At 43.7% G+C, this 10,606-nt stretch overlaps 3 protein-coding genes across 5 annotated transcripts; 2 read left to right on the forward strand and 1 right to left on the reverse strand.

Annotated features, from left to right (window-relative positions):
- The first annotated feature begins 15 nt into the window (after nucleotides 1-15).
- On the forward strand, nucleotides 16-1,664 carry Cht11 (chitinase-3-like protein). Its single transcript, XM_018014591.2, has 2 exons — nucleotides 16-913; nucleotides 971-1,664. The coding sequence occupies exons 1-2, from the start codon at nucleotides 24-26 to the stop codon at nucleotides 1,347-1,349; spliced, it is 1,269 nt and encodes a 422-aa protein (XP_017870080.1). The 5' UTR covers nucleotides 16-23; the 3' UTR covers nucleotides 1,350-1,664.
- Nucleotides 1,600-5,367, reverse strand: Tmf (TATA element modulatory factor). Its single transcript, XM_018014570.2, has 5 exons — nucleotides 4,551-5,367; nucleotides 2,907-4,491; nucleotides 2,574-2,841; nucleotides 2,276-2,503; nucleotides 1,600-2,194 (listed from the first exon to the last, which is right to left on the reverse strand). The coding sequence occupies exons 1-5, from the start codon at nucleotides 5,158-5,160 to the stop codon at nucleotides 1,976-1,978; spliced, it is 2,910 nt and encodes a 969-aa protein (XP_017870059.1). The 5' UTR covers nucleotides 5,161-5,367; the 3' UTR covers nucleotides 1,600-1,975.
- Nucleotides 5,368-5,492: 125 nt separating this feature from the next.
- LOC108618539 (uncharacterized) lies at nucleotides 5,493-10,483 on the forward strand. Of its 3 annotated transcripts, none has more exons than XM_089474555.1 (7): nucleotides 5,493-5,716; nucleotides 6,241-7,093; nucleotides 7,153-7,279; nucleotides 7,347-7,442; nucleotides 7,507-7,612; nucleotides 7,685-7,757; nucleotides 8,261-10,483. In XM_089474555.1, exons 2-6 carry the CDS (start codon nucleotides 6,575-6,577, stop codon nucleotides 7,740-7,742), a joined length of 906 nt encoding a protein of 301 aa, XP_089330681.1. In that variant the 5' UTR covers nucleotides 5,493-5,716; nucleotides 6,241-6,574; the 3' UTR covers nucleotides 7,743-7,757; nucleotides 8,261-10,483. The 3 variants fall into 3 exon arrangements, with proteins under 3 accessions (XP_089330681.1, XP_089330682.1, XP_017870087.1); XM_089474556.1 differs by having other exon boundaries at nucleotides 6,275-7,093; XM_018014598.2 differs by having other exon boundaries at nucleotides 5,493-7,093.
- Nucleotides 10,484-10,606: the final 123 nt, after the last annotated feature.

A 10,606-nucleotide genomic window follows, 5' to 3' on the forward strand; every position in this document is an offset into this window, starting at 1 on the left:
ACATTTTGCCAGCAACAATAGCAATGGTGAATTATATCAAGATTCAACCTGATAATGGAAATATTGTGCCATCAAGACTGCAAAAGCATGACCTTCAGATACGCTACATACTGTTGTTTACGTGTCTTGCGTTTGTTTGTTTACTAACAGTGCACTTCAAGGTACTGAATCGCCTGCAAGTGCAGCGCAACCAACGCCTAGTGTGCTATTACTCAGCTTCGGGACCCGACAATCTGAGCCTGCTGGATGTGCCCGGAGATTTGTGCACGCACATTAACATTGGCATTGCCAATTTGTTCAACACGACGTTGCAGCTGTCAGCGCGCCTCGAGCAAGTCCTGCAGAATGAGACACGTATTTATCGTGCCGCCCATCCGCAGGTGAAGCTGCTGCTGTGGATTGGCGGTGCGGACAGTGGCCACCAGTTTGCCAACATGGTAGCGAATCATGATCGGCGCAAACAATTCTTGCGCTCACTTCGTGCCGTGCTCCACAAATATCCCAGCTTGGATGGCATCGATTTGGACTGGGAGTTTCCGCGAGCCTACGACAATGAGCGCATGCACTTCTCCCAGCTGCTGCACGAGATTCGCCTTGAGTGGCGTCGCGAGAAGCGCACTAACAATCTGCTAACCTTGGCCGTCGCTGCACCCGAGGGCATCGCCTTCTTTGGCTACGACATTGGCGAAATCAACCACTACGTGGACTATGTGAATCTAATGTCCTACGACTTTCATTTCTATCGCGAGGATACGCCATTTACTGGACTGAATGCCCCACTCTATGCCCGCTCCACGGAGCACTCCATAATGGCCACCTTTAACATCAACTATACCGCGCACTGGTGGCTGAAAAATGGCTTGGAGCCAGAGCGTTTGGTCATCGGCTTGCCAACCTATGGGCATTCCTTTACGTGAGTAACATGGGATTTGGATAAAAATACAATGCCTTCATTCCCATCCGTTTACAGCCTCATGAATCCCTTGAACCGTCGGATAGGTGCGCCTGCCTCGGGCTTTGGCGAGTGTGGACAACTGGGCTTCACTACGCTCTCCGAGACCTGCGAGTGCGCCCATCAATTCATCGAACCACTTTATACATACGACAACGATACCTGTTCGCCCTATATCAGCGGTGTGCAGGAGTGGATCTCATATGAGAGCATGACGAGCATTTCGTGCAAAGCCAACTATGTCAAGTCCATGAATGTGGGCGGCCTAATGATCTTCTCCCTCAACACGGATGATCTGAGCAACAGCTGTGGCTACATGGACGGAGCTGGCGATGAGCCCGCTAAGCCTGTATTTCCACTAACTCAAGTTGCAAATGCCATTCTAAGAGCGCCATAAACTGTGAAGTTAACTTAGCTAATTCTGGTTCATGATGCCACATAGTAAAATTTTGTATTTTCACGTATTACAATCCCTAGTTACCTTGATTCCTTGTGAACAGAGATACCTAAATAACTATTTAAGCTTTAATTACGAGTAAGCCATAAGTTTGTTAAGCACTGTGTGATAAAAGACGTCTCCACCTAGAAAAGAATTCTTATGCAGCCCAAAGATCAGATCTTGAACTCAAGTAAAAGAGCGAAAGAAATAATGATGTACGAATTATTTTTAATTTATGTACGCATAAGTATAAATAAAAATTATCACAATCGATCCATATGCATAATATAACTAGAAATTTTAACACGCAAATTATATTTACTTGTATGTTAATATGACGATTATACATAGATAATTAATAATTGGAGGCTAGGGAGGGAGCGGGAGTGCTGGCTGGAAATGGGACACAGCTGATACACATATACATAAGCAAAATAGAGGAATGAAGAAAACAACAGCTTCGTTAAGTATGCCCGAAGCATTTTGCATTTGCATAAGGTCGACAAAGAGAAATATATCCAGATATATAAATCCGACTGGGTTGCCGGTTATTAGGCACGTCGCAACCATGCCAGGGACGGCAATCATGTGGGCTTGGCTGGTCGCTGAAGATTTGGAGGCGGCGCCGCGAGCAGCTCATCAATTTGGATTTTATACGCCTGCTTCAGCTCGACCAGGTCCAGTTCGAGCTCCTCAGTGCGTTCCACCTTCTCGCCGTACATTTGCAGCAGAGCATCGTAGCGATGCTGCAGATCCTCATAGCACTTCTCCATGGCTTCATAAGATTGCACTTTCTCCTTCAGCTGCATCGAATTGAGAGTAAAGAATTGAATGAGTAATGATGAATGAGGGCAACGATAAGCTAGAGTAGTCACTGCACTAACCGTCTCCATTTCCATAGTTAATTTAGATATTTCGTTGTCCAACACGCCGCGTTCCGCCTGCAGTCGCGATAGTTCCCACTGCAGGTGCGTTAGTTCACCATCGCGCTGTTTGAGCAGCGCCTGCAGATGCTCCAGCGTCGTGGTATTACCAGCTAAGAAGCTCAAATGCACGCCCTGAATCATGCCCGACGGCTGTCGCCCGCTGTTCGATGCGCACTCCAAATCGTCCTGGTTAGACAATATGAGAATGTATTCAATTGAATGTATAGAATCATTTTCGTACGACTGATTCACTTACGCCCTGCCAATCAATTATGCCGCCCAGCGCATCCTCATTGGAGCCGCTCTCATCCGCCAGGCTGAGCGGCGGAGAGACGTGCAGCGGCTTCTGGCAGCGATTCTCGGACATCTCGTTGCTGGCCTTGACGGCCTCCACGGTTAGCTCGCTGCTGCGCTGGAAGGCGTGCAGCTTGCGCAGCTCCGCTTCCAGTTGCTGGCATTGTTCGGCCAAGGAATCCAACTTGTCCTGGCGCTGCTTCAGCTGCTCCTGCAGCGAGCTCAGTTGGCTGGACACGAGCAGAACAAGATATTTAATATATATATACAGAGAAATGGAATAGGTCATCCTCACCTCTTGTAGTCATTCTCTCTGATGCTGGCGTCCAGCTCCTGTTGACGTAGCTGAATCTTGGCACTCTCTGATTGCATTAGAGCATTAGCCAGCTTTTCCTCGAGCAGATCGCAGCGGGTGCGCAGCAGATCCTGCTTCTCTTGGTGCACCGTCTCTTGCTGCTGCAGCGAACGCAACTGAGCCTGCGCATCCTCCAGCTTCTCGAGCAACTGCTGCTCGTCCTTGCTCCAGGCGACAGTGCGCTGATTGAGCGTCTTCTGAAGCGATTCGATTTGTCTGATGAGCGGCGTCGTCGACAAGCTCAACTCCTGGGTGCTGCTCTCAGCACGCGATTCGGCCGCCTCGAGACGACGCAACAGATCGCGCTTCTCCTCGCGCATCTGCTGCTCCCGCTTGACCATGTTGTGCTCGGTGATTCGCAACTTTTCGCGCATTTCGTTCAGCTGCTGCATATACTCTTGATTCTCGGCCTGCATTTGATTCTGTTCGTGGCGCTGGCGCTGCTGCAGATCACCCTTGACGCCATCGAAGCTCGCCTGGAGCGCCGCCAGCTTCGACTGCAGATCCTCGATACGGCTTCGATACTCGGCATTCTCCTCATCCACGCGCCGTTTCTCGTTGGTCATGCGGCAAACGGCTTCAATTTGCGACCGCTCCATCTCCTCCTTGGCGGCCAGGGATTTCTTTAGGCGCTCCAGCTCGCTGGATAGCTGTGAGATTTGCTCGCCATTCTTCTTCAGCAGTGTGTCTGAGGTCTTCTCCTTGGCACGCAGCTTCTTGATGATGTTCGACTGCTGCAAAATCTCCTTGGATAGTTTCTCGCCCTCGGACTGCAGTGCAATGATCATTTCGTTGCTTTCGGTCAGCTCATCCTTGGGTATTTTGTTCAGCAGCTCATCCTTTAGGCTCTTGATTTGTATGCGCAACGCATCCCGTTCCCGAATGCTCGCCTGAAACTTCTTTTCCAATGCCGACAGACGTTGCACCGCCTCGTTGGCCTCGCTGCTGTTGGCACTATTCTTAGCCGCCTCCATTTGGGCGCACAGCTGTTGATTCCGCTCCAGGAGCTCCGCATTCTGGCGCTCCGATTGTAGCAGACGCTGTTCGCGCGCCTCGATAACCTGATTGAGTTCGCTTATGCGATGCACCAGCTTGTCCAGCTCCGACTGCGAGTCCTCCGACAGCAATGAGATCTCCGATGGCTCGCGATGGTGACCCTTGCCTTGCTTCTGGCCATGCAAGCCATGGCCATGGCCTTTAACACCGCCGCACAGCTCCTTGAACTTTTGCGGACTGGTGCGTGTCGTCGTGCTGTTTGTACTGGAATCCCCATTCGGATTCGATATGATCTCAATGTCCGATGAGGTGGACGAGTAGCTCTGATCGGGCAACTCCGTCTTGCTGCCATGCTGGCAGGCCTCCGTGCTGACCGGACTGTCGGCCGACTTGCTCTTGTGGCTCAACTGCAGCTGGATGTCCTCAAAGCTTTGCGTCGAGTCCGAATCGGCACCAGCTCCAGCGCCAGATACATTGACAGCCGTCTGGGTGTCGCTGAATACCAAGGCTTTCATCGTTTTGGTAGAGTCTGTAGAAGTGCAAATGAGAATTGAAATGCAACTTAGCTCGAGCCAAGGGTATACTCACCATTCAAATGCAACGAATGATCGTCTTGATCCAAGTTAATCACTTGCCCATCATCTTCTTCATCAATGGCATCATCATCATCGTCGTCATCAACGTCGCCATCCGCATTGTCGGATGTCTCATTGCTGGCTATTATGACTATGCTATCGGGCAGCGAAGGTTCTGTATCTGGCGACATATTCATTTCTACTTCACTGGCAGTTGTTGGCGCTGTTATAAGCTCCAGTGATGACTCGGAATTGCGTAAACCGCCGCCACCAGTTGGCGACGTCGGTGATGGCGAAGACAGCAGGTCTACCGAATCTGACGTGGCCGACTGGCGCTTTGCATAGAGATTGGCTGGTGCTGACACTGAGGCATCGCTTGCCCTGGGCGGAATGGTAACCATCTCGTTGGCATGCGGATTGTCGTAGAATGTGGCCCCATCTATTGCAGATGTGTTCAATGCGTTTACTGATGCACCCTTGGCGGCGGCCATCGACGATCCAGCACTACTACTGTTGCTGCTGGCTGTTGTGCTGCTGCCAGCGTTATCTGTTGCCTTGTTGTCATCATCCTGTATGTCAAGCGCTTCGATTAGAACCGTTTTGGCTTTTTCAAACCAACTCATGCCGAAGTTGTTTCTGTTCTAGTGCGCTTTCTCTGTTAGGCTTAGTGACCGCAGCACATGAATAATTAAACAATTTGCCAACAACTGCAATTTTACAAACACAACCACATTATTAACAAACTTATGTTTCTTAGCTGGTTGGCAAGATCTATTGATATCGCAACGAAATTTCGATACATTACTATCGATTTAAGTTGGCCCGGCACTAAGTGTCTTTACCAACTATGACGAGCAACTAGAGAAATTTTATTTTTTGTATTATTTACAATTCCTAAGATCAGAAACATAAACAAAATACGTAAAGTAAAATTTTTTTGTTAAACATCGAACAACATTACCAACGATATCGCTGACATTCGATAGTAAATTGATATATCGCTATCAGCTTGATTGGTATACTGGCATTTTTCAACACCGGGAACTGCGATAATACGCTGTGGTGGTCGACCAATAAATTGTGGTGGTCAAAAGCAAAGCAAAGAGTACACATAAAACGAAAACGGAGATGTTAAAAATAATATAGAGAAAACGGAAACAGTAATTTAAATTGCGAGTGGTAATCAAGCGGATTAAGCGTAGTTAGAGTCCACAACTATTTTGGTTTTCGGTATCACAACAACAGCAAGAACAGCAGCAATCAACTACGCACCGACAGCGGACACCAACACTAAGAACCATCACACCGACACTGACACCGACGACCGACGTGCGATTAACGCCCTCCCAACGCTCCGCACTTTTGGCACCCGCACCCGCACTCACACACGGTCGCACGCACACGCATACACCTTTCAGTACACACATTCATCATCATCATCATCATCATCATCATCAACAACAACATTTCACAGGCGAAGGCAGCAGAAGGCACATAAACACACTTAAACACTTATCTATATACCGCATTTATCAACGCCGCCCGTCACTGCCGCCGCTGCTGACCCACCAAACACCTCCCACCACCCAGCACCCATCACCCACCAGCCCCCAAAGCCCTGATCCATAACATCAACTTTGTTTGCTATTGTTGTCTGCTGCTGCTGTCATTTGTTTTGTTTCCTTAAATGTGAACGCACGCAGAAACTCTCCTACACACTCACATACACAAACACAGGCAAACACCTTCACACACACGCGCGCCCACCCACACACGCGTAATATACGAAGGAGCAAACAAAGACAGCTCGCAAAAAAAAAAAAGAAAAAAAAAATCAAAATAAATAAATTAAGCTGCATCACAACGAGAGCGACCGCGAGAGCAAGAGACTCCAATTGAGAGCGAATTCGAAAAGTGCAATAATACGCGCGAGTGGCAAAGAGTGCGAGCTCAACCAGGCAGTGATCGAGGGGCGCATCGGCAGCGGGGGGCGGGCAGAGGCAGAGGCCGTGCGAGATAGAAAGAAACTCAAACTCTATGGGTCAAAAGGCAAGCACACCAGCGACCAGCGGCCAGCAGAGCCCCCGCTCCAGAACATTCTCAAGCAGCTCAACGGGTGCCACTGCCACCGAGACAACGGTGCAGAGCTCAGCGGTTGGCGGCCGGAGCGGCGATGCCGGTCAGGGTTTCAATTTGCTGCGCACATTGCCCGGTCTCCAGGTCTATCATCATCATCACAATCAGCCGAACTCCACGTCCATAGATCGACAGCGTGCACGCAGCCTCAGCTCAGTGCCCGACATTCAACAGCAGCAACAACAACAGCAGCAGCAGCAGCAACAACAGCAGCAACAGCAACAACAACAGCAGCAGCAACAGCAACAACTACAGCAGGGATCCAGCACGTACCCGAACACACATCCCGCCGTTTCAGTCTCTGTGTCAGCTAATTCAAATAGCAATAGCTTCCAGGCGGCAGCCGGCAACAACAACAGTTCCGCGGCTGCCGCACAAAGCTATATGCAACAGCGACGCGCGTTTGGTGACTCAATACGCGTAAGTTGCACTCGACTCTCTCCACAGTCTGCCATTCTCATTTGCCCATTGTCCTGCAGGATATGTCGATGACTGGCGCAAACATCGTTGAGAGCATTGCATTGGCTGCATCGGCAACATCAGCGAATGGCATTGGCCGCGTTTATACAGCAACATCGCTTCCATCGCACATTTGGTCCTTCAATGGTACTTATATATATATATATATATCTCTTTCCTGGTCAGCGATGTTGAATTCTTTCCTTCCGCACAGGTATCAAATGCCCTGTGTGCAATAAGTTCGTGTTGCCAGACGATATTGAATGCCATTTAGTCATGTGCCTAACAAAACCAAGACTCTCATATAACGGTATGCAGCCGGAATGTCGGCATTGCTTGCATTGTTTATCATAAATTTTCATTCGCTTTTACAGAGGACACATTGCTGGACGCCAAGGGTGAGTGCGTCATTTGCCTTGAAGACTTGAGTCCAGGTGATACAATTGCTCGATTGCCATGTCTATGCATATACCACAAAGGGTAAATAGAGGCCGCTTAGCACACATGCTAAATCTATAAATCAATATACTAATATATTCGTCTCGTCTGCAGCTGCATCGATCGTTGGTTTGAGGTGAATCGCTCCTGTCCTGAGCATCCCGGAGATTAGTAAAAATCTCATTAGGTAATGCCGAATACGCAAAATTATTTATGTATATAAATTGCTACTGATAAGTAGCTATCATATGCATCATCCATGCAATATTATTTTTTTATTTTACTTTTTAGCTAGCGATATAAATAAATGTGAATATGTAAATTACCCTTTTTCATTTGTATATAAGTATTTAATGTATTCATATTGATATGTAAATGTGCTTGGTCTGTGTAATCAGTATCTTATGTATAGATATATGGATTGATATATATGTATATATATATGTGTATGTATGTATAGATATAGATATGTGTATTGTGCTTAATGCATTGTATTTGTATTGTAAAGCTCGTTAAGTCGTTTAACTTCTGAGTGAGCAGTGCGTAGAGCGTGCGCCATAAATCAAACTGAATTCTAGACGACTTCTCAGCAGGCATTTGTATGTATATGATATGCATATATGTATATGTATATAAGTTTCTAGTGTGACTATTGTGCATTGTAATGAACGACTTTATATGTACTTGCAGGTTAGAAAGCAGAGGCCAACATTGTAGAAAGAAAGAGAGAGAGAGAGGAGAGAGAACATCAATTGTTAACAGAAAATGTAAAATAATGCAAATGGAAATCGAAACGGAAATGGAAATGGATGTGCGAAGAGCAGAGGCTAAGAGAAACGAAATTCGGATCGAGCAATCGATCGTTATGACCTACCGACCGACAGTTTAAGCAAATCCACAAGCACTCACACACATACACACGCAGATTAATTTCAAATGCTATCAATTGTAGAAATGGACAAAGGACAAAAGTAAACGAAACCAACCAACCCACAAAGTAAAAACAAAAACAAACTATACAATGTATGTAAATCAAAGCAAAATCAACACACGATGTTAAGCATAATGTAAAGTTAATATTGATGATGATAATGATGATGATGATGATGATGAGGAGGAGGAGGAGGAGGAGGAGGATGATGAAAGTAAGTGCATGTAAGCGAAGCAACCAACCAACCAACAAAAGAATGTCAACCAATGTGATGTTAAATTTTATATTTTGTACTATGGATATGATGTAATTGTAATGTAATGTATATGTATGTATGTATTTATTATTTTAAAATGAAAAACAAAACTACAACTAAAACTAAAATAGGATAAACACAAAACAACAACTAAAAAGATCGATAAACAGACACACAAACAGGCAGACACAAACACACACACACACAAAGACACGAACACACACGAACACTATAAATAATTATGCTTAAATAAGTAAAAAAAAAAAAAAAGCAAAGCAACCAAAAACAAAACAAACAAAACAAAAAAAAGGATGAAAGCCTTACTTTTCAAAATTGTTTAACTATGTCATTTTGTATAATTGTATTTTTCTGTTTTCTATTAATATTTTATTTCAAATTTGACAAATACTTTGTGTTTATCCATGTCATAAATCAATTATTGCTATTTATATTATTTGTATATATAATTGTCCCCCGTCAATTTTATTGTTAAATTTGTATTCTGTTTGTATTGTTGAAAACAAAACTATGAAAAACTTCAAGTAAAATGAGAAAATATTGCTAATATTGAAAACACTTCTGTCATGTGAAAATTCTGGTCAAAGGAATGCTAAAGGCAATTTAACTGTATTTTATGTTTCAAAAACCTATATTGGCTAATGGAGTTCCTGTCCTAGACAAACGGATCTATCCATAACAAAACGAAAATTATATAAACTAATACATAAACAAATGATCTAGCCGCATTCACAATCCGTAACGTAAATTAGCTTACGAGCAGTGCCGTAAATACATACGAAAAAATATATATGCAAACATATATTTACATATATATGTGTATAACAAAACTATTGTATAATTTTGTTTTTCTTTTTTTTTTTTTTTTAATGTAGTTTTTAATATTAATTTGTTAATCTTTTGTATGTAATAACAAATAAATGAACGATGACAGCTCGTTAAGTTCTTTTGTAAATGATATAAATATATATATATAAATATATTTATATATATAAATATATGAATAAATAGATATGTATACATTAATGTACTGTACATATATATAAACATTTAATTGTATAACTATAGCGTGTAACCGTAAAAGCAACATTAACATTAACTGACAACAAAAGTTTCCCGAACAGAAAAAAAAAAACAAAAAACAAAAAAAAACAGAAATAAACATAAACAAATAGTTGGAGATGTAAACAATATTTAAACATAGCTGGAACTTTGATTTCTAATTGTACTGTTTGTAAAAATACACAACACACACACGCAGACACATACACCAACACACATCTACACACACAAAAGAGATAACAACAAAAATAGTTGTAAGCAAGAAGTTCAATAAAGTTAATGTTAATTTGCAACAAATACCTAAGGATTAAAGAATAATATAAACAAAAATATAAATAGAAAGATGAAACAAAGAAAACATAAATGCAAACAGACAAACAAACAAAACGAGAAAATGAAGCAGAAAATAAGTAACGCATTAGCTGGTAAATAAATATGTCTTGATCCTATTAAGAACATTTCAAACTTTTTACACCCTATCCAAGTGAAAACAAATATAAACGTAATTGATAAACGAACGATTACCAAGTAAAATGACAGCCGAAGCGTGGAAGAGAATAAGAAAGAGAGTTAAGCAAATTGAGCTAAAGTGGAAAATTTAGAAAATAAATGAGTGATTATATATAAATACAAACGATATATTCAAGTTGTTGGCGTTTTATTCGTTTCTTTGTTGTTGTAGCCACACATGAGTGATGCATCAAATCGAATTGCGTTGCACTTCCAATTAGCACCGCAAAATTCCAATTGGCATTGCTGCTGAGCCGAG

The sequence above is a fragment of the Drosophila arizonae genome, chromosome X, assembly GCF_054131065.1.
Source record: "Drosophila arizonae isolate 15081-1271.41 chromosome X, UAZ_ARI_1.0, whole genome shotgun sequence".
Taxonomy (NCBI): domain Eukaryota; kingdom Metazoa; phylum Arthropoda; class Insecta; order Diptera; family Drosophilidae; genus Drosophila; species Drosophila arizonae.

Bases quoted from the DNA above. Each gene is read 5' to 3' on its own strand.
- Cht11 (XM_018014591.2), top strand. From the start codon at position 24: ATGGTGAATTATATCAAGATTCAACCTGATAATGGAAATATTGTGCCA. The intron at 914-970 runs GTGAGTAACATG...ATCCGTTTACAG, and splicing joins ACCTATGGGCATTCCTTTAC to CCTCATGAATCCCTTGAACC.
- Tmf (XM_018014570.2), bottom strand. From the start codon at position 5,160: ATGAGTTGGTTTGAAAAAGCCAAAACGGTTCTAATCGAAGCGCTTGAC. The intron at 4,492-4,550 runs GTGAGTATACCC...GCACTTCTACAG, and splicing joins TCATTCGTTGCATTTGAATG to ACTCTACCAAAACGATGAAA. The intron at 2,195-2,275 runs GTTAGTGCAGTG...AATTCGATGCAG, and splicing joins TAACTATGGAAATGGAGACG to CTGAAGGAGAAAGTGCAATC.
- LOC108618539 (XM_018014598.2), top strand. From the start codon at position 6,575: ATGGGTCAAAAGGCAAGCACACCAGCGACCAGCGGCCAGCAGAGCCCC. The intron at 7,280-7,346 runs GTACTTATATAT...CCTTCCGCACAG, and splicing joins GCACATTTGGTCCTTCAATG to GTATCAAATGCCCTGTGTGC. The intron at 7,443-7,506 runs GTATGCAGCCGG...TCGCTTTTACAG, and splicing joins ACCAAGACTCTCATATAACG to AGGACACATTGCTGGACGCC.